The sequence below is a fragment of the Pongo abelii genome, chromosome 19, assembly GCF_028885655.2.
Source record: "Pongo abelii isolate AG06213 chromosome 19, NHGRI_mPonAbe1-v2.0_pri, whole genome shotgun sequence".
Taxonomy (NCBI): Eukaryota; Metazoa; Chordata; class Mammalia; order Primates; family Hominidae; genus Pongo; species Pongo abelii.
In genome coordinates, this window is record NC_072004.2 from 16661496 (window position 1) to 16683888 (window position 22393).

At 40.7% G+C, this 22393-nt stretch overlaps 2 protein-coding genes and 1 pseudogene across 22 annotated transcripts in view; 2 read left to right on the top strand and 1 right to left on the bottom strand.

Moving 5' to 3' along the window:
* Window positions 1-3339, top strand: part of TTC19 (tetratricopeptide repeat domain 19) — a 29003-nt gene extending 25664 nt beyond the window's left edge. For both annotated transcript variants that reach the window (XM_024235121.3, XM_024235122.3), the window contains 2 exons: window positions 1086-1248; window positions 1918-3339. In XM_024235121.3, the coding sequence (XP_024090889.1) occupies window positions 1086-1248; window positions 1918-2051 (297 nt within the window). In that variant the 3' untranslated portion in view covers window positions 2052-3339. The remainder of the gene's footprint in view (window positions 1-1085; window positions 1249-1917) is intronic.
* Window positions 3340-5939: 2600 nt separating this feature from the next.
* NCOR1 (nuclear receptor corepressor 1) overlaps window positions 5940-22393 on the bottom strand; it is a 185405-nt gene continuing 168951 nt past the window's right edge. For 18 of the 20 annotated variants that reach the window (XM_054536273.2, XM_054536269.2, XM_054536266.2 and 15 more), the window contains 5 exons: window positions 21633-21775; window positions 15108-15161; window positions 14099-14320; window positions 9356-9535; window positions 5940-7017 (listed from right to left, as the gene is read on the bottom strand). In XM_054536273.2, coding sequence (XP_054392248.2) covers window positions 6830-7017; window positions 9356-9535; window positions 14099-14320; window positions 15108-15161; window positions 21633-21775 — 787 coding nt within the window. In that variant the 3' untranslated portion in view covers window positions 5940-6829. The remainder of the gene's footprint in view (window positions 7018-9355; window positions 9536-14098; window positions 14321-15107; window positions 15162-21632; window positions 21776-22393) is intronic. The other 2 variants (XM_063718397.1, XM_054536264.2) reach the window with 1 other exon arrangement.
* On the top strand, window positions 18865-19694 carry LOC134760514 (large ribosomal subunit protein P1-like; annotated as a pseudogene).

The window sequence follows — 22393 nt, forward strand, 5'->3', positions numbered from 1 at the left end:
CTACAGGGCAGGACTGGTCAGGCTTCAAGGGACACAGCACAGTATTTCAGAGTGGGGTCTGTAGATACCCCTATTAGAAGCTTATGAGGAACAGTTTAATACACAAATATCCTTGCCTCCCTTGCCCCACAGTTAAAATGGCAGGAGGTGAGGGAAGGAACAAGGGACTACATTAAAAACACTTTTAAACCATTGGCGTATTATAGAATTTAAGTATAACGTGTAAAGCTCTGTGTTAGAACACTAAACACATTGAATTGAAATCATCTCTTTGGGTCTCCCCTCCATCCAAATAAGTTTGTAAATGTAAGGAGTGCATCGCTTTGTCTATGAATGCTCGCTACCGCCAATATAAGACATAACAATTTTAACTGAATGTGTCCCAAAGCTGGGGTACATGGGTAGGGTGAGTAATATGTTTTGGAAGAAAAGGGAGGTTGAGCTATGAATTATCTCCATGAAAGGGATTTACAACTTATTATGAAGAGTCCCTTAATGGAGTGAAGAATAATAAGCAAGTACAGAATTCAGATCTCCAAGTACTAGAGTCAGGGGGCTTAAAGCATGGCATCAGTGGGGAAGTAGGTATGGAAGTCTACCTCTTAAAGTAGCCAAATTTAAAAAACTCCTACTGGGCATCTTCCTAAAATAGATGGTGTATTTCTTGTTTTTGATGAGCCTCAGGGTTATCAGCAGGAACAACATAATACAGTGGGGCTCCAGAGGCAATCAAACCATAAGAGGCTGGCTTCTCAAAGTTGCTCAGCCTTAAAGGAGATCATATGTGTAACTTCTTGCTGTTGTTTTTCATTTGGTGCTTCTAATTGGGTAATTAGTTGGATTAATAAGCACTGTCTGTTACCTAATTTCCAGATTTGTATTATTTCCCAAAAGGTCAAACTAACATTGTCCACTGTACAATGTGATTACCAAATGCCCACAAATTTGTTAAAGGCTGGTATCCTTCATCTTTTGTGGAATGCTAGGAAAGATGAAATCTTATGTATTCAGAGTTGGATGCACTCCACATTAAAGTTCTGTGCAGGCATGTTTTTAAAGAAAAAACTTTTTTCTTTTACATATAGACCATTGTGCTGATGAGTGACCTGGCTACTACCCTGGATGCACAGGGCCGCTTTGATGAGGCCTATATTTATATGCAAAGGGCATCAGATCTGGCAAGACAGATAAATCATCCTGAGCTACACATGGTACTCAGTAATCTAGCTGCAGTTTTGATGCACAGAGGTAGGTAGCAATGGAAACTTAACTGACTTGCTTTAAGGGAGGGATGTCACTGGATTGATAAATTTCTGAAGTGGTATGTAGGGAGGGCAAGGGCCAACGAAGAAACATGTAAATTAAAAGGCTAGTTGAATGGCAGAAAAAGGAGGTATTGATTAGGTTGAAGTACTATTGTGTTCAATTCACATAACTTCTACAGACCTGCACTAGCGCCTGTCGAACCCCATCAAGCTGGAGAAAACCTTGCAATGATAGTACCTTACGTCAGTAGTGCTTTACAGATTTCTAAATGTGTTCAGTTACAATGTGTTTCTCACAGTGTGCTGGTGAAGCTTTATGACAGGAAGTATCAGTTTGTCAGACATTTCTTAGTGTCAGCACACTATACCTATCATTTTCAGAAACCTGGGATGACAGGTGTACTACACATACCACCATTCATCTTGGGCTCATCAAAGGCCTCAGGATATACTGGAAAGGACCGTTAGGAATCCCACAGCATTCAGTGGAGTTCCAGCCTGTCAGATGGGGATGAAATGAGATAGCACCAGCCTGTCGCTTCATAAGCACACAGTAAATTAGCCCTATATCTGCATTCATGCTGTCTCTTCAGAATCACCTTGAAAACATAACACTTTCTTCTTACTGTCCCTTCTCTCTGGGTTATTTTAGAACGATATACACAAGCAAAAGAGATCTACCAGGAAGCACTGAAGCAAGCAAAGCTGAAAAAAGATGAAATTTCTGTACAACACATCAGGGAAGAGTTGGCTGAGCTGTCAAAGAAAAGTAGACCTTTGACTTAAATTCTGTCAAGCTCTAAATCCATTTTTGTGTAGGGAGAATCATGTCTAGTAATGCGGAAGAATAGCTGTCATTCCTGTCTCTTTGGCACCCAGATCAATGGCTTAAATCTGTCGTTTTTGATATTCAGGTTTCCTCAATTGAGCCTTAGTGAAGGAGGGGTTGTATACACTGCCATTTTTGTATTTTAAAGGAAAAATGACTTTCATTCCCAACTGATTATGACCTTTCAGGATGTCGTCAAGTGATGCTTACAGTTGTAACACATGACTTGGTGCTGTCCCTGCTGCTCTAAGTAGAACTATAGATTAATATGGGCTGGTGTTCCTGTGCGCTGTGGGTGTGGTGATTCAGCCTGGCATTTCTACCATAAGTTTTTGGTCTACTGATTTGCTGCCCTCTCTTCTCTTACTTTATCAATACCTGGCAAACTGACCAGAATTACCTTCCTCATGGCAAAGGGGGATTATGGTGAATTGTTTTTCTTATAGTCTGTTTCATGAAGCACAAGTGGAATTCAATACATAAAAGAGAAAAATATCTTAGTTTGCTACCAGCATCCAGCATGAAGTTTTAAAGTGGGGATTAGGCACGTGACAGTATAGCACCCATTTGAATTTAAGTAAAAGTGAACCATATTTATCTGGTTATATAAAACTAAAAATGGGGGTGTTTATATAGTTTATATAAAACTAAAAACTAAGAATGATGTAACCTTTTGTCTGTGTTATCTGAACAGTCTACTTCCTTTGCAGCCTTAGTCACACAACTGAGTCATCTCAAGTACTCTTTAAGGACACACAGCCCAGGCTGTTCTGAGTCAGAATAGGCCCCTACAGGTATATATTAAAACTCTTCGTAATTCTAATGTGTACTGCTGGTATAGTTGAACTACTGACCTGGATCTTAGTCCTAGCCTTTTTGCTTTTGCAATTTCAGTATCTTCATCTCTAAACTAGGGAAACACTGGGATTCTTTCTTAGCTGTGGGGGAAGGTATTTGGTTAGATGACTTTGAATGAATAGACTGCTATGCTGAAAGAGCTTTATCACACTGTCTCAAAGTATGTAAAGATACATAGGTGGATGCTCTTACCGCAGCAGTCGTATGAATACATTTTTAGCCATTTACCTAAGGAAAAAGACAGTTTTTCTAGGTACCATGAAGGAAGATTGACCCTGTTGGTATGCCTGTGGGGGTGGGATGTGAGTGGGACTGATAAACTGATATTTTTGGTTCGTATGTACATACTGGAAGAATCTTTTCATAATAAATGAGACTATACAACAATATTGTATGTATCCCAGTAATCTTTGCATTTCTCAAAAAAAAAAAAAAAAACAAAAAAAAACTTCCTGAAGAAAATAAAAACACCAGAAACCTTGAGGTCCAAATCCTCAGGGATTAGACTAAAACTAGAGTTTTGTATGTTGCAGATGTAAATTTATTCCTATTTTCTGTCTAATCTCATATTATTTACCATCCAGCTAATGCCGTTCACCAAGTCTAGCTCAGAGAGATAAGATACAATATAAATTAGACTGAGTTTCAGTAGAAACCAGTATTAACGTATGGTGATTTCTTAAAAAAATTAATGTCAACCACTCACCTTTTACATTGAGAATGTTTTTACCTTTTCACAACTGCAGGGGTTACTGAAAGGTTTTTCATTCCAAGTTTATTTATTTATTAATTTTAAATCATCCACAGTGACTCAGCTCATGGTCTCGTTGTTGGAAACACTAGGAGTTTTCAGGACAGTCTCTTCATGTGGGTGTTCTCATTACAGTTCATTTACACTGTTGTTAAAATAAGGTACTGAAGCAAAAGGAGGACTGATCTCCTTTAATGATTGGTCTAAATTCAAAAGTGAATTGGTTAAAATCGTGTCATTAAAATTTCTTAACTGTCCAATGGTCACTGGAGTTTTCTGGGCATAAATATTTTTAAAATAGAATCACTCAGTGTACCAAAATTAAAGCATTATGAAATTTGCAATCATAAACATGCACTGGAAAACTGGCTTCAGAATACTTTTATGAAGAGTATTAGGAAGACCTTAATTTAGTTCTGGGTGCTAAAAAAATCACGTGTAAGGATATAGTGTCAGAACACTGAAATCTAAATTTACAAAGAATATCATGCCTTGGTTTGCAGTGAACTGCAGTAAGTTGTCAGTGCTGCTCTGTGCTTACCACTTAAATCATGGTAAGGTGAACCTCCATAGGTAAGCCATGTGAGAATTCTGTCCTTCATTTATTTTGAACCAAGAACTATTACTGGATTTTAACTCTCATTCTGAGATTTTTTCTCCAGGTGATGGTAAATAAAGTAATACGCACATGCATTATGATGAGGATGGAGTGAGTGGTTCACAGCAGCTCACCTTCGGGTCCTCAGGTAGAACTGCAAGAGTAACAAGTTAGGCTCTGATCTGACATGTTCTCAGAAACTATACAGTTGACCTTCAAATAAGGCAGGAGTTAGGGGCATAGACCCCCTAAGTAGTCAAAAATCCATATCTAACTTTGACTCCTCCAAAACTTAACTACTCATAGCCTACTGCTGACCAGAAGTCTTACAGATAACATAGTCGATTGACACATATTTTGTATATGTATTATATACTGTATTCTTACAATAAAGTAAGCTAGAGAAGAGAAAATGTTAAGAAGATTATAAAGAGAAAATATATTTACTATTCATTAAGTGGAAGAAGGTCTTCATCCTCGTCATCTTCATGTTGAATAGGCTGAGGATGAGAAGGGGTTGGTCTTGCTATCTTGGGTGGCAGAGGTGGAAGAAAATCCATGTATAAGTGGACCCACACAGTTCAAACCCGTGTTGTTCAAGGGTCAACTGTATTCTGACTCAGAATAGCTTAAGACCCTCAGGGTCATAGAAAAATACCATCATAATCTCTTTTATGGTAGGTTGGCAATATAAATTATTAACAAACTCTAAAATATTACCAGTACCTGAAAAAAAAAATTCAGCAGAAAACTGTGAAGTGGAACATTTAGTCACTGTTTTTCATTCATTTTGAAATTTTTATATGTTTACATATATCTATTGTAAAAATACCAACTTTCCAAGTACTAGGAATGCTGACCGCTAAGCCTGATCTAAAGTTTATGTTGGGGACCTCAGGTATACAGGAGTGGAACAGGGACAGGAGTGAAAGCTTTGACTGAAGACAAATGTGGGCTTATGGCCTATCTCTGTCACTAATTTAACTATATGGGCAAAGTACTAAACCTGTGTCTTCATCTGTAACATAAGGATTAGACACCAGTGATAGGAGGGTCTTGGTCAGTAGCTAATCACAGAGCTGCTTCCTTAAAAGCCTTGAGTACTTTTGTTTAAAAGTTTAGGTCTACTTGAAAGTCTGTAAAGTGCTAATTTTTATCATCCTGAGAGATGTGTTTCTCCCCTTTCCAGTTACCAGTGGCATTCTCCCAAAACTGTTAGTATCTGTATGTTATGGAAAGATACTTAAATGCTATGATAAATTGTATGAAAAAAACTTTAAAATTCAGCAAGCAATTCTTAATGAAAGATAAAACTGGCCCTCTAGTACCATAATTAGTTTAGAATTCAGTCTTTTAAATTATTTGCACCTTGAGAATCTGTGAAATGAAAACATTTAACAGTAAACTCTTGTCCCAAGGGAGCAAAGTGAGAGTAAATGCTGGTCCATAGTGATGGGGAAAAGGACTGTGTTCACCATGAGTTTTTCAGGATGCAACACAAAGCTTATCTAAATACTACACAGATCATTATCTTTTAACCCAACCAATCATATATTCAAACTAAGGGAAAAATATGTAAGCTTTTCCTTTGGAACCTGAGACACCAGGAGCCTTAAACCACAAATAATCTACTGTAGCTATGGACAGGGTAGTCAAATTTATTTCAAAACAAAAGCTTTGTTGGGCTGCATCAAATGCAGGAGAAAAGGAATACTTAGGGGCATGGTTAAATTACCAGTGTGCATAACAGTGAGGTATGCCTCAAATAAGCCTTTAAAACTTTATAAACTGAACTAGAACATACCCATGCAGTAATATTTTTTCAGTGCTACTAATGGAAAAAAAAAAAATTAAAGCCTGCACTGGAAATTTACAATATGGCAGAATTTGTTACTTTTACCTTTTGACCCTAATGTACAGATTTTATGACAGGGTCTGTGTTAAAAATCTAAACATTTTCACAAGATTTTAAACATCACTGGAAAGCTGAATTTAGAGGAAACAAAATCAGATAAAAGTACAATGCCCGTGACAGCCAACATTATGTAACTGGGCTGTATGAGGTTGTTTAGAAGGCTAGGGTTAAAAAGACAAAAAGATTTTTAAAAATCACCCCCAAATTTGATGCGCTGATTTGAACATAAGTACACCAGATACTACAGCAAGGGGATATACACTGCAAAAAGGTCATCTATTTACAGAAGAGTGATTTAAAGACATTATGGTTTTCTTTACAAACAGATGTAAGAACAGCAACTGTCCACTTTTTAAAAACTCTACATCTCAACCCTCCACTATTATTATAGTCCACTGAATTGCCTGTATCAAAGGCAGTTTTTTGTTTGTTTTTTTCCCATTTGACTCTCCAAATGAATTTCCATCATTTCTTCATCATCTGTGAGCTGGCTCTCCTGAAAAGTCTCAGGGAATAAGTCATAGGAGGGCAGGTTTTTGACCTGCTACTAAAAATTAAACCACAAAAACTAGAGATCCCTCTCCTGCACCCTGTTCCCCTCACTTTGTGCAGTTCAGTCATCACTATCCGACAGGGTCTCGTACTGTGCTGAGAGCAGTGGGGCAGGCTCTCGCTCCCAGATCCTGTTCTGTTGGTGAGGAGCTGCTTGGTTCACAGCAGAGGGAGCACATGCAATCGGTGTTGGTGGAGTACTGCTGAGCATCCGCATAGTCAGAGGGTTATAAGGAAACTGAGTTGAGCCTGACAAAAGAAAAATTAGGTTTTCATTGTCATGAACATAACTGCTATTTCGTCCAATCCAACTTTTGTAGGATGGAGTAGAATAGGATTATTCTAAAATGGTCATGTGGCACCATGAAAGCAAAATGAATACAACATGGAAGGGCCAAAGTCTCACCACTTAAATCCTAGCCAATGATATGTAGCAGTCAGTGCAGATCCAAAAAAGAAGAGTAACATGAGTAGCATATGAGGGCTGCTGAGCCCAGAAGAGAAAGCCCAGGCTAGATTTTTAGTTAAGTCTGTATCAGATGTTTCCATGGAGAATCTAAGTTGAACCACTGAGTATTAAGCTCTAATTGAAACAGAGTCAGTTTATAGCAAGAGCTTTCTTAACTCTTCAAGAGAAATGCAAGAGTATAGTTCTCAGATGACAATGGACAAGTACCCAGGAATGTCTGCAGACTGAGGGGCAGCACCCAGGAATGTCTGCAGACTGAGGGGCAGCAGGATGCAAGTCATCTGCTGAATCTCACTGGGCAGATTTTAAAGTATACAAGATTGAGAAATGTGGTAATTAATGAACACTGCTACCTTTCATCAGTTTCTAGATGTTTAACTGTCCCCAGAAAGCCTCCTACAGCTTAAGAAAACACAAAAACAGGCTGGGCGCAGTGGCTCACGCCTGTAATCCCAGCACTTTGCGAGGCTGAGGTGGGCGGATCACCTGAGGTCGGGAGTTCAAGACCAGCCAGACCAACATGGAGAAACCCCGTCTTACAAAATTAGCCGGGCGTGGTGGCGCATGCCTGTAATGCCAGCTAGTTGGGAGGCTGAGGCAGGAGAATCGCTTGAACCCAGGAGGCGGAGGATGCAGTGAGCCAAGATAGCACCATTGCACTCCAGCCTGGGCAACAAGAACGAAACTCCGTCTCCCAAAAAAAAAAAAAAAAAAAAAAAGAAAACCCAAAAACATAAAACATAACCATTTCATCAAATAATAAATCTCATGTATGGTCTAATTAATTCTTCCCTAAGAGAGACTGGAGAAGCAGCAACCACTGGTCTAGGCTGTAAGCTTTCAAACTCAAAACAACCACTTTGCATGTGACATGAGTTTTATAATGCAAAGGTCTGATATAATTTATATATATCTTAAGGGGAAGGGCACATTTCAGATTTTTTCAGTGACATATTTGTATTTAATCCTAAGGAAAAGATGGCTTATAATTCTCTGAAACTCTAAAATTCATAATATCCCAGTTTTAATTAAAAAGTCTGTTGCTTTTATTATATACTTTTTTTTAAGTTTACAAATAGGCACAAAATAGAAAATAATAAGTATCCTGGAGTATTGTTTTTCATCAGTTTGTGTAAATGTAGTGAACGTACAGAGATGACGGCTTTTTTTGTTTTTGTTAAGATGGAGTCTCTTTTTGTTGCCCAGGCTGGAGTGCAGTGGCGCAATCTCAGCTCACTGCAATTTCCGCCTCCCAGGTTCAAGTGATTCTCCCACCTCTGACCTCAAGTGATCTGCCCGCCTCAGCCTCCCAAAATGCTGGGATAACAGGCGTGAGCCACCGTGCCCGGCTAGATGATGGCTTTTTAAACTAGTCTTCTCATTTCTAATTTTGATTTCTTAGTCTTTCCCTAAGAACTTTTCCTAAGAATACCAATATGAAAGGTGAAGTTCTCTTAGAAGTGGCATGGGTACATTCAGGTACAGTTCTCAAAAGAACTAAAACCACCTTATTTGCTTTGCAAATAGTAAATGTTCGCTACCAGTGTAATACAGAAGTGAGGAGAATGGTTGAGATTATTTTTTCATAGCTCTTCCTTTGTTTATGGTAATCAGGCTTTGCATTCTAAAAATGTTTCAGGTTATATGTGCATTCAGCTTCTGTTCTGGGCGTGTGCATTGGTTGATGCCTGTAATACTAACACTTTGGGAGGCCAAGGCAGGAGGAATGAGTTCAGGAGTTCGAGACCAGCCTGGGCAACGTAGTGAGACCTTGTCCCTACAAAAAATTAAAATTAAAATTAAAATGAAAAAAATTAGCCAGGCATGGTCGTGCACACCTGTAGTCCCAGCTACTTGGGTCGCTCAGGTGAGAGGATCACCTGAGCCTCAGAGGTCGAGGCTGCAGTGAGCCATGATCATGCCATTGCATTCCAGCCTGGGCGACAGAACAAGACCCCTCAAAAAAATTTCTATTCTGGAAAGTGGAACATATTAATGATACAGAAATGGGAATATAGGTTTCCAAATTAGAAGAGTTGCTGAATTTTGAAGAACTAATAACCAAGACATTGATATTATTGCTTTGTCTCATTTTCTAAGTTAAAGCAGACTCCTTACCTGTTGAAGAGGGCCTGTCTTCCCAGGCCCACCCTGGCGTCTGCCTATGGTAATCCCCTTCTGAATGTACAGAGGAGACTGAAGAGGGCCGTTCGGTTCCTAAGTAGCCTTGCCCAGGGATAGGAGATTTAGATTTCCTGCTGTTTGACTTGCTGATCAGCTTTGGTTTGCAAACTCCTCCTAAAAGTGAAATTCAAGTTAAAGTATTAATATATTAAGTTCTCAAAAATTACCAAAATGCTAATGATTATATATTGCTAAATGAAAAAAAGCAGAATGGTAACATGAAGAATCCAGATCCTGGTACTCAATGAAATAAAACACTACAAGCATACCTCAGAGATACTGAGGGTTCAGTAAGTCACAATTATTTTGCTGGTGGATGGTCTTGCTTCCATGTTGATGGCTGCTGACTAATCTGCATGGTGGTTGCCAAAGGCTGGGATGGCTGTGGCAATTTCTTTTCCTTTCATGAAAGATTTATTTGTAGCATGCAATGATAGCATTTTAGCCACAGTAGAACTTTCAGAATTGGAGGTGATCCCTCAAACCCTGCTTTATTAACTGGGTTTATGTAATGTAGTATTCTAAATCCTTTGTTGTCATTTCAACAATGTTCACAGCATCTTCAGGGGCAGATTCAATCTCAAGAAACCACTTTCTTTGCTCATCCCTAAGAAGCAACTCCTCATCCATTTCAAGTTTGATCACGAGATTGCAGCAATTCAGTTACATCTTCAGGCTCCACTACTAGTTCTAGTTCTCTTGTTCTTTCTTTTTTTTTCTTTTTTAAGGCAGGGTCTCACCTCTGCTGCCCAGGCTGCACTGCAGTGGTGCAATCACGGCTTACCAGCTCACTAAAGCCTCAACTTCTTGGGCTCAAGCAATCCTCCCACCTCAGACCCAAGTAGCTGGGACCACAGGTGCACACCACCACACCCGGCTACTTTTTAAAATTTTTGTAGAGATGGGGTCTCACCATGTTGCCCAGGTTGGTCTCAAACTCCTGGGTTCAAGTGATTCTACTGCCTCAGCCACCCAAAGTGCTGGGATTACAGGCATGAGTCATCATACCCGGCCTCTCTTGTTATTTCTACTACACCTGCAGTGACTCCCTCCACTGACGTCTTGATCCCCTCCCAAGTTATGCATGGGAGCTGGAATCATCTTTTTCCAAACTCCTGTTAATGTTGATATTCTTACCTCCTCCCATGAATTACAAATGTCGTTAATAGCATTTAAATGGTGAATCCTTTTCAGAAGGTTTTCAGTTTACTTTGCTCAGATCCATCAGAGAAATCACTATGGCAGCTATTGCCTTATGAAATGTATTTCTTAAATAATAAGACTTGAAAGTAGAAATTACTCCTTGATCCATGGGCTGCAGAATGGATGTTGTGTTAGCAGGCATGAAAACAACATTCATCTCCTTGAACCTTTCCATCAGAGCTCTTGGGTGACTAAGTGGATTGTTAATCAGCAGTATTGAAAATCATTTTTTTTTTCTAAGCAGTAGGTCTGAACAGTGGGCTTAAAATATTCAGCAAGCCATTCTGTAAACACATGCTGTCATCAAGGCTTTGTTCCATTTCTAGAGCACAGGCGAGTAGACCAAGCATAATTCTTAAGTGCCCTAGGATTTTCAGAATGGTAAAGGAGCACTGGCTTCAACTTAAAGTCACCACCTGCATTAGCCCCTAACAAGAGAGTCAGCCTGTCTTTTGAAGTTTTGGACTCTTCCAGTAGAAGGCTGTTTTGTCTACATGGAAGATCTGTTGTTTAATGTAGTCACCTTTATCAATGATCTTAGCTAGGTCTTCTGAGTAACTTGCTGCAACATCTTCATCAGCACTTTCTCCCTCACCTTGCACTTTTATGTTATAGAGATGGCTTCTTCAACCTCTGAACAGCCTCTGCTAGCTTCAGCCTTCTCGTCTGTGGCTTCCTCACACCTCTGAGCCTTCAGAGAATTGAAGAGTTAGGGCTTGGATTAGGATTAGGTTTTGGCTTAAGGGAATGTTGTGGCTGGTTTGGTCTTCTATCCAGACCACTAAAACTTTCTGTGTGTCACGAAACACTGTTTTGCTTTATTACCATTTGTGTGTTCACTGGAATAGCACTTTCAATTTCCTTCAAAAACTTTTCCTTTGCATTCACAATTTGGCTAACTGTTTGGCACATGAGGTCTAGCTTTCAGCCTGTCTTGGCTTTCAACATGCCTTTCTCACTAAGCTTAATCATTTCTAACTTTTCATTTCAAGTGACAGACTTGTGATTCTTCCTTTCACTTGAACACTTAGAAGCCACTGTAGGGTTAATTGGCCAAATTTGAATACTGTTGTGTGTCAGGGAATAAGGAAGCCAGAGGAGGAGAGAGACAGGGAACAACCAGTCAGTGGAGGAGGCAGGACACACACCACCTTTATGGGTTAAGTTTGCCATCTTATACAGGCGCTCCTCATGGTGCCCCCAGTTACGATAGTAATATCAAAGATCACTCATCACCATCACAGAGATCATAATCATCAACAAGTTTGAAATACTGTGAGAATTACCAAAATATGACACAGACACAAAGGAGAGCCCATGCTATTAGAAAAATAATGCTGATAGACTTGCTTGACACAGGGTTGCCACAAACCTTCAGTTAAAAAAAAAAAAAAAAGCACAATAAAACGAGGTATGCTTGCATTTAAAAGAAAGCCAGAATTTCACTTGTAACAATCAAAACAAAAAACAAGGGTCGTCCTCCTGCCATTAAAATGTGGTAATTAAGGAACTGAAATTTCTGGGACATCAAGCTTTCTTTACTGGCCTCAGAGTACAGAAACTACTAAAGAAAGAAGGCAGGGTGACAAAAATCATACTTCACTAATGACCAACCCCCCTTTCCCAACTGGAGTTAATACACCACACAAAGAAATAATATGTAAAGGAAAAACTGCAGAACAAAGCTTCTTCATGCTACTACAGGACTTGAGCAGAGGCTCAGCAAGTTTTGGAAGCCCTTTCGAGTTTTCCAGACTGTGTAGTTGATGAACTCAGCAGAAGTTCACAGAAGTGAGACACCTCTGACAGTGCTCTAAAAGAAAACATCAAAAAGAGCTCAGAAGAGATCAGAGCCCAGGTCACCAGCAAATTTTTTCCTCAGCCCCAGCAAAACAATTTCACACTGCCGCAAATTCCTATACAACCAGTACAATTGTAATTGACTAAGTCACCAGTCTTATAACCTTAAAACACACACACTTAAAGCCAATAAAAATTGGAAGGTAAGAACAGACAGGGGAAGATGATGCTCATTTTTCAGAGGAGGAAGTACACTGATAAGGTCTTAAAGTTAACATGTATAGTTTTTTTTTTTAAGACCTCTAATCTCTTTAATCTTTTTATTAACCATAGTGAGATAGATCTTTTGCTTGACGATAACAGGAAAATAAATCTAAACTAAAACAGAAATACTTCTAAACTTCAAGTAATTTTTAAAAGCACAAGAGATATTAGTTCTCAAAATATTAAGAAAAAGGTTGTAAGATTAAAGCTTAGGATTATTATGGTTTTTTTGTGTGCTTGTTTTTAATAGAATGTATAAAATCTCATTCTAGCAACTCTTATCTGGCTATCCAGAGACATGTCTGAAACAATGCTTATCAGATACAAGCATTAGCATTCTGGATGATGTGATCTGAAGAACTGTTTCTTTTTCTTCCCTTTTTTCCTACTTTTTTTTTTTTTTTTTTCCTTTTTTGAGACAGGGTCTCACTTTGTCACCTGGGCTGGAGTGCGGTGGTGCAATCACAGCTCACTTGCAACCTCCACCTCCTGGGCTCAAGTGATCTTCCCACCTCGACCCCCACAAGTAGCTGGGACTACAGTGTGAGCCACCACACCCAGCTAATTTTTGTAATTTTTGTAGAGACGGAGTTTTCACCATGTTGCCCAGGCTGGTCTCAAACTCCTGAGCTCAAGTGATCCACCCAACTTACCCTCCCAAAGTGCTATGATTACCTTTTTTCCTACTCTTTTTTATGGCTTACGATTAGTGTGTGCGTGTGTGTGTGTGTATGGCTTACGATTAGTATGTGTGTGTGTGTGTGTGTGTGTGTGTGTGTATTTTGAGATGGAGTCTCACTCTGTTGCCAGGCTCGAGTGCAGTGGCGTGATCTCAGCTCACAGCAACCTCCCTCGGGTTCAAGCAATTCTCCTGCCTCAGCCTCCTGAGTACCTGGGATTACAGGCACATGCCATCATGCCCAGCTAATTTTTGTATGGGGTTTCACCATGTTGGCCAGGATGGTCTCGATCTCTTGACCTTGTGATCCACCCGCCTCGGCCCCCCAAAGTGCTGGGATTACAGGCGTGAACCACCGCGCCCGGCTGGCTTATGTTTCTTTTATACTGAGCCTAATTTTTACAGTTAAATCACTTTTATTCAAAAACATTATATTTGTGTTACAATTACAATGTAGTATGTATAGATGAGGACTAGGTGCAAACAAATAAAAAATGGACATCCCAGGAGGGTGACACTTTGGGTAAAAATTTTCTTCCATTTTATTTCTGTTCATATTACAATGTCTGGGTAGGGTTTTAATAACCTTTTTTAAGTAACTGAAACCCTAAGAGGTGACTCTGAGCACATAAAGACATAAATGAAATGTCTTAGTGATGCATCAGAATTTGGGAAATAGACTGGCTTTTTTGGGGAAAAGCAGCAGAAAAGCACTAAAATGAAAGCTGTACCTGAATGGGGTGATGGGTCCCCTTCCTCTCTCCGTGTCTCACCACTGGTCACAACTGAGGTGTTGGCAGTACTAGGCACTACTCCCATAGGCTGGGACATGACAACTCCATGATCCTCAACTTTGTCATCAAAGCTTCCCATGAGAGCCTTCCTGATAATGTCTTCCAGCCCAAGATTACTGGCAGGATCAGCAAAAGAATGGCCTCTAGAGCTAACTGAGCCTGAAAGAGAATCAAAAACATTTCCACTTATTTCTGAAAGGCCAATCAGGAAACAAACATGCACTGCCCCATCAGCCCACTGAATATACATAGCACTTGGCAAGTGACCTAGAACAACACCAGGACCCACCACACAGAGACTTTTTTTTTTTTTGGAGACAGTGTCTCTCTCTGTCGCGCCCAGGCTGGAGTGCAGTGGCGCGATCTTGGCTCACTGCAACCTCCGCCTCCCAGATTCAAGGGATTCTCCTACTTCAGTCTCCCAAGTAGCTGGGACTACAGGCACCCACCACCACGCCGGGCTAATTTTTTGTATTTTTAGGAGATGGGGTTTCACCATATTGGTCAGGCTGATCTCGAACTCCCAACCTCAGGTGATCCGCCCGCCTTGGCCTCCCAAAGTGCTGGGATTACAGGCATGAGCCACCGCACCCAGCCCAGAGACCATCTTAATCCACAGATAACTCCTTAAGGAAATTTGTTTCCCAAGTGAATCAGTCACCCACACTTCTATCAAAGTTACTCAACAATTTTCTCAGTCCCCTAGTTTCGACAGTGTTCTTTAATAATTTCCATTCTTTTTGTTCATTTATCTTTTCAATAGGTATTTACTGGATCTCAGTTCCTTTCTGTGCTACTGGGTAAACCTTCCTTCACTAAATTATTCATTTTTTGCATATTAGAGCAGTCACTCCCCTGGTATACAGTTGGTACTCAGTACATATTTGTTGGACTGACTATTGCTGTGCCAATTTTGTATTGGTAAATAATGTCTTTTCAATCTTACCTGATGTAGTAACTGCTGGCAGATTAAAGATCTCAGTTCCTGGCTGAGCAGCTGCTATATTTAAGCAAACATTCAAGTTAATTAAGATGTGATAATCATATACACCAAACTAAAGTCTCAAAAAATTCCTATAATAAAATTAATCTTTTTATTTTCCATGATCTCAACCTTTATTTCTCACCCATTAAGTGAAGATAAAATGGAAGTACTTTTTTTTTTTTTGAGACAGGGTCTCACTCTGTTGCCCAGGCTATTTTTAAAAGGAAATCAGGAAATAGGTAAGGTAGGAACATCAAAAGAAGAGCAATAAGCTGTGTGCAGTGGTACACTTCTAGTCCCCCAGCTACTCAGCAGGCTGAGGTGGTAGGACTGCTTGAGCATAGGAATTTGAGGCCAGCCTGGGCAACACAGTGAGACTCTCCCATCTGTTTACAAAAAAAAAAAAAAAAAAAAAGTAAATAAAGGAGCAGTGTAATCCAGAAAACGGAAAGGAACCTTGCACTGCTGGAGAAAAACAAATAGGAAAATGCTGTTCTCAGAACAGGAACCAAGGCTTTCTGACGAAGAAGAAACCTTGGACTCTGGGATGACCGCCACAAGTACCAACAGGTTTGAGGCAGCCTGGGATGTGATCCAGAGGAAAGCCACCACAGTGAATACTATGAAAATGACTGTGTTTCCCTGCGTGGCTAACTGGAAACTCAGGATATTTGCTGGAAAAAAGAAAAGACTCTGTTGATCCTTTTCATTCCTGTTGACTGTGCAACTTGTAATCTGCAGTTTGAATAACAGCATAAGACCTGGGAACCGCCTATAATAAAGCAGTGTGCCAGAAAGGGGAAGAATTTGGGACATAAATTGGTGTTTCCGTCATTCCCAACTTGACGCTAAGAATTTTAAAGAGAAAAAAATGCAGAAAGCAAGTGGGTGGCCAAATGATGTGTCCCAAAGAATGTGAAAGTTCTTTTTTTTTTTTTTTTTTTTATTTGAGATGGTGTTTTATTCTTGTCACCCAGGCTGGAGTGCAATGGCGTGATCTAGGCTCACTGCAACCTCTGCCTCCTGGGTTCAAGCAATTCTCCTGCCTCAGCCTCCCGAGCAGCTGGGATTATAGGCCCGCCGCCACCATGCCCAGCTAATTTTTGTATTTTTAGTAGAGACGGAGTTTCACCATTTTGGCCAGGCTGGTCTTAAACTCCTGACCTCAGGTGATCTACCCACCTCAGCCTCCTAAAGTGCTGGGATTACAGGCATGGGCCACTGCGCTCAGCCAGAATGCGAAATTTATTTATTTATTTATTTTTAAGACGGAGTCTCACTCTGCTGCCCAGGCTGGAGTGCAGCGGCACGATCTTGGCTCACTGCAAGCTTCGCCTCCCGGGTTCATGCCATTCTCCTGCCTCAGCCTCCCGAGTAGCTGGGACTACAGGCGCCCACCACCATGCCTGGCTAATTTTTTACATTTTTAGTAGAGATGGGATTTCACCGTGTTAGCCACGATGGTCTTGATCTCCTGACCTCATGATCCGCCCGCCTCGGCCTCCCAAAGTGCTGGGATTACAGGTGTGAGCTACCGTGCCAGGCCAGAATGTGAAATTTCTAATGAGACCACAGAAGGATGGACTCTTACCCAAGGGCTGAGCACATGAGAGAAGAGGGAAGAGTGCATGTGCCTAGAAACAAACTTGGTTGATTAGGGAGGCTTTAAACTGACAAAGAGAGGAGAAAAGTCCTCAGAAGAACTAGAAAACAACAGCCATTGATGATAGTCTTCTTACTTATGGGCCAGGTGACAAGGTAAATCAATTGAGCCTGTAACAGCGGAGCCTTGTTATCATGAAGTGTGTGGAATAGGAGTCATTCATTCATTTGACAGATATTTAATTGAGCAGTTATTTGACTGAATTGTTAAGATTACCTTCTTATTGATCAAAAATGGTCAGATGAAGACAATTTCCTATAAGTTAACCAATGATCATCCTTAGATACTACACTTGCAGGATACCCCTTCCTTTGCTAATGGAGCTTACAATGCAGTGTGGTACTTGCTGAGGCCATACAAATTAGAATCACCTGAGTAGCTTAGTAAATTTTCTGCATTCCTGGGGCTCCATAATTCAACTATTTAATAAGCAATCCAGGTGACTGGTATCTACTGTTGAGCAAGAATGTGGTAACTGCTCAGAAATTAGCAGAATGGAAGATAGACATGTGGTAGCCACTGTGAAGGCCAACTTGACAGGAGGAGCTGACTCCCATCAGGAGGCAGAGACCAGGATAGTAATGGCCAGAGTAAAGGTAACTGTTAACTGTGGTAGGGAAGGAGGAGGAACTTTTTGTATGGGGAGGTAGAACATGAATTCAATTTTAGATATTTAAGGAGCCAGTAAGTTAGTCAAGAAGTAATGAGGTCTGCAAAGATATGTAAGTAGAGCTTAGTAGGAAAAGCTGGACTACAGATACAAATTTGGGAGTTTTCAGCATACAAGCGACCATTCAAATCCCCAGAGTAGATGAGATGACTCAGATTATAAGACATGAGGAGAAAGGGGCTAAGAAGTGAGCCCTGGGGAAAACTAACAATCAAGGGCCAGGCAAAGCAAGACTGAGCTTCTAAGGAGACAGAAGTGGCCAGAGAAGTAGAGAAGAAACAGGAGAACATGGCATCAGAAAGCCAAGAGGAAAGCATTTCAGGAAAGGAAAGTGGTTCACTGTGTCAAAAGCTGCAAAGAGATCCAATAAAGTAAGTTTTAAAGCATTACAGTTTTAAAAAAAATAAAGTCATTGATGTCCTTGGGAACACTGGATTCAGATACAATGAGGTGAAGTGAAGCTGTGTTGGCTGCTGATGGTTTTCATTTAGTTCTACTTCCCAGTGAAGGCTAAATGTGCCATGGTGGGCCCAGGAGCCCACTGGTTCTTTAATATAAATTCTCCTTTCCACCATGAAGAATAGTTCTTGTAATTAAAAAAAATCCCAGACTCTAAAGCAATTCTGTTAGTACTTCCCTTAAGACATTAATTATCTCCTGTTAAAGTTAGGTACTTGTTTCATCATACAGCTTCAGAGAGTAGAGACCATCTGGCATACTAAAACACCCAACATAGTACGCTACTCAAAACATTAGGCAAGAGAGGAAAAACTATAAAGTAGGCTTCTTCAGTTCAAACATGGCATTTCCCTGTCAGAGTTTCCCACTTTAAGGGTAAGACAAAGACTAGAGAATGAGAGCAGACCACACAAAGGTGAAATGATTTGCATCTCAGTTCCTGGCTGCTCTGAGATCTCTAGCTCTCCGTGCTCACACAGATTCATCTCTGAGTGCCGAGAGAAATTGAAAACGAGAGTATATTTTTGTTGGTGACACTTGAGGAGCCGTAAATAATAGATTAAACTGTTGAAAACTGGAGACAGAAAATAGTAATAACAATATTTTTTGAAAAGAAAGGTGGCCGGATACAGTGGCTCACACCTGTAATCCCAACACTTTGGGAGGCTGAGGTGGGCGGATCACCTGAGGTCAGGAGTTCAAGACCAGCCTGGCCAACATGGAGAAACCCCGTCTGTACTAAAAATACAAAATTAGCCAGATATGGTGGCGGGTGCCTGTAATCCCAGCTACTCGGGAGGCTGGCCCAGGAGAAACACTTGAACCCGGGAGGCGGAGGTTGCGGTGAGCCGAGATCGCGCCACTGCATTCCAGCCTGGGCCACAGAGTAAGACTCCATCTCAAAAAAAAAAAAAAAAAAAAACAGAAAGGCTATCTGTAAGCCTGATAACAATTCTGGTCTGCATTCTAAAATATTTGTCTTTTAGATTATCTTGTTGCCACCTAAACAGAACCTACTAATTAAGAGCGAGGACAAGTTCAGAAACAGTAGTGACACTGGCTCATCCTTTTCTCCTTGATGTTCAACGTTTATCAATCACAAGAGTGACACAGATCTAAACACACATCCACCAGGCAGTTCACAGTGCAAGGCCCCCACTTTCCTTTCTTTTGACAGGATCAGGAGACTAGTAGATGGTAGATCACAGAAATAAAGCAGATCGTCCTTTCCTCAGCTGCCACCACAGTGCTTGGTCCTTCCAAGGAAGCTAAGGCCACGTTGGGGTGAAGCCCTCACTTCATCCGGCAACTACCACCACGTCCGGCAGCACCAGCCCCACACTTGCCCACACCATGGCCTCTGTCTCCGAGCTCGCCTGCATCTACTCAGCCTTCACTCTGCATGACAATGAGGTGACTATCACGGAGGATAAGATCAATGCCCTCATTAAAGGAGCTGGTGTAAATGTTGAACCTTTTTGGTCTAGCTTGTTTGCAATGGCCCTGGCCAATGTCAACATTGGGAGCCTCATCTACAATGTAGGGGCTGGTGGACGTGCTCCAGCAGCTGGTGCTGCACCAGTGGGATCCTGGCCACTCTACTGTTGCTGCTCCAGCTGAGGAGAAGAAAGTGGAAGCAAAGAAAGAAGAATCTGAGGAGTCTAATGATGACATGGGCTTTGGTTGTTTTGACTAAATCTCTTATAATGTGTTCAATGCAAAGATGAACTTAAGAAAAAAAAAAAAAAAGAATAAACCAGACTATGGTATACCCAAAGTCTCTCTATCAAGGGGACTGAGGAAAAGACTGATAAGACCGGGGGGATAGTACAAGTGAGTGCTGAGAGAGCATGAGGAGGTTCTGATTAATACTTGCATATCAACCCAAAGGAAAGGTTCTGCCACAGAACATTAGCTAGAGTATTTACCAACAATCTGGCTAAGATGCTACGAGTATGGAACTGTTAGAAGCCAGTTGGTCCATCATTAGCAACATGGACTCTGGAGTTGGAATGCCTGGGTTTGAACTGCAGCCTCATTACTTACTAGATATGTAACCTGTGCCAACTCTTAAACCTGAGTCTGTTTCCTCATCTACAAAATGGAGATAATTGTAATATGTAGGGTTGTTGTGAGGATTAAATGAGATTATATCTACACATGCTTAGAATAGAGCCTACCACATAGTACGTGCTAGATAACCTTTTGCTACCATTATTACTGATTTTATATTTTTATTTTATTTATTTATTATTTTTTGAGACAGAGACTCACTTTGTTGCCCAGGCTGGAGTGCAGTGGCACAATCTTGGCTCACTGCAACCTCTGCCTCCCAGGTTCAAATGATTCTCATGCTTCAGCCTCCCGAGTAGCTGGGATTACAGACGCACGCCACCATGACCAGCTGTTTATATTTTTAGTAGAGACAGGGTTTCACCATGTTGCCCAGGCTGGCCTCAAACTCTTGATCTCAGGTGATCTACCCGTCTTGGCCTTGCAAAGTGCTGGGATTACAGGCGTGAGCCACCACACCCAGACAATTTAAAAAAAATTTTTTTTTTCTTGAGACATCTCACTTTGGCTTAGGCTGGAGTGCAGTGACGCAATTGTAGCTCAATGTAGCCTCAACTTCCCAGGCTCAAGCGATCCTCCCACCTCAGCTTCCCATGTAAATGGGACTACAGGGATGTATACCACCGCACCCAGCTAATTTTTTATATTTTGTAGAGACGGGGTCTCCCTGTGTTGTCCAGGCTAATCTCGAACTCCTGGGCCCAATCAATCCTCCCGCCTTGGCCTCCCAAAGTGTTGAGATTCCAGGTGTGAGTCACCGTGCCTGGCCAATGCTTTATTTTTACACTGTAAGTTTATCAGAGTTGCATATGAATAGTGAATGAATCAACTCAAGTCCACAAAGACACTGGTAGGGTAGAAAAAGTAGTTGGACTGCAGCAAGCACAGACGGACTTGGACTTATACTTGGAGCTAGTTACTGTAAAAGTAGAGCGAGGGCAAGGCGTAAATTAAAAGTAGCCCAAGACCTTGACATCAACATTCATACTAAGTACTTAACAGTGCACTTCATAAGTTAACAGTGTACAGGCTGCCAACAAAACAGCTAATAGTCTTAGGCTACTTTAAAAATGATGAATTTAGCATAGATCATATTACACTACTCTATTTTGTATTACTCGAAACCTAGTGAAAGGCTAGGCTAAATGTTTTTGGTGGAGAATAATTGAGATGGTAGGGGTACTAAGAATGAGGACATGTGACCCACAGCTGATGAAACTGGGGACACTGATTGAGAGGACTCCTGAAAGACCCATCTTCAAATATCTGAGGAGATGTTATGTGGGGATACGCCCAAATGGACAAAAGGAAGACTGATGGGTAGGGGAGAAAGAAAAATAAACTATGGAGAGTTAATCCAGTCCTACATAAAGAAAAGTAACCTAGACACAGCATTTCTTCAAAGAGAAATGGCACAGCTTCAGAAAGGAGCGAACTCCTGCTTCCTAATTAGAACTCTTCATGGGCTGGCAGACACTTGAGAAGGAACTCTAGGATCAGATGTGTTGGATAGATGTCCTGTAAAGAGCCTTCAAACTCAAGCATTATAGGAGAGGCAACACTGGAGATATCATTATTAATGCATGTTTTATTTGGGGTTCATGAAAGAAATCCCACTTACCCATATCAGAGTCACCTCCACCAGAGGAGTTCAACTTACGAAAAATCTCCTGCTTCTTTGATTTAACCATGGGTGATGTATTTTCAAGCTTGGTGAAGAATGAAGGCAAGTAGCTTATACTCCCTGGTGAGCGGGCATCATTCCTGTTAGGGCCAAAGTTAAGTATATTACAACCACGTACTTCTAATCCAGGGGACATTCCTATCGATGATAACAACAGTCAGAGAGTACTTAGAAAACTACTGCCTCCTCATTCCGTGTTTGTGGTTACAGCCCTAAGAAACAGTATGTAATCATAAACCACTTAGTACATCATTTGAGGACAAATGATTTAGCTCTCAAAATGAAATCATAAAATTAGAATTAGAATGGAGATAATCTAGAGCAGAAATTCTTAGGAAGGAATGAAGAAGCAGCAAATGAATATTAATAGGAAAACTCAGAAACAGCTTATCATGATGCTCTCTCCTTAACAGCACAAACACTGATATATTAATGGTTACCACCTAAACTGAGAACTATTTTACTAGAATTAGTTTTAAGTACACTAGAATTAGTTTTAAGTAGTTTAAGAATTAGTTTTAAGTACTAATAGCATGCTTGACTATAAAATAGCAAGAACTCATATCTAAGCAATCAACAGCTGGACTGGAACACAACAGTATAGGAATAAAACTGCCTATTTGTTACAATCATTTCAAGCAACCTAACAAATGAGCTGAGTTTAATATAAAGAGTTTCATATTTTATTGGCAGCTTCC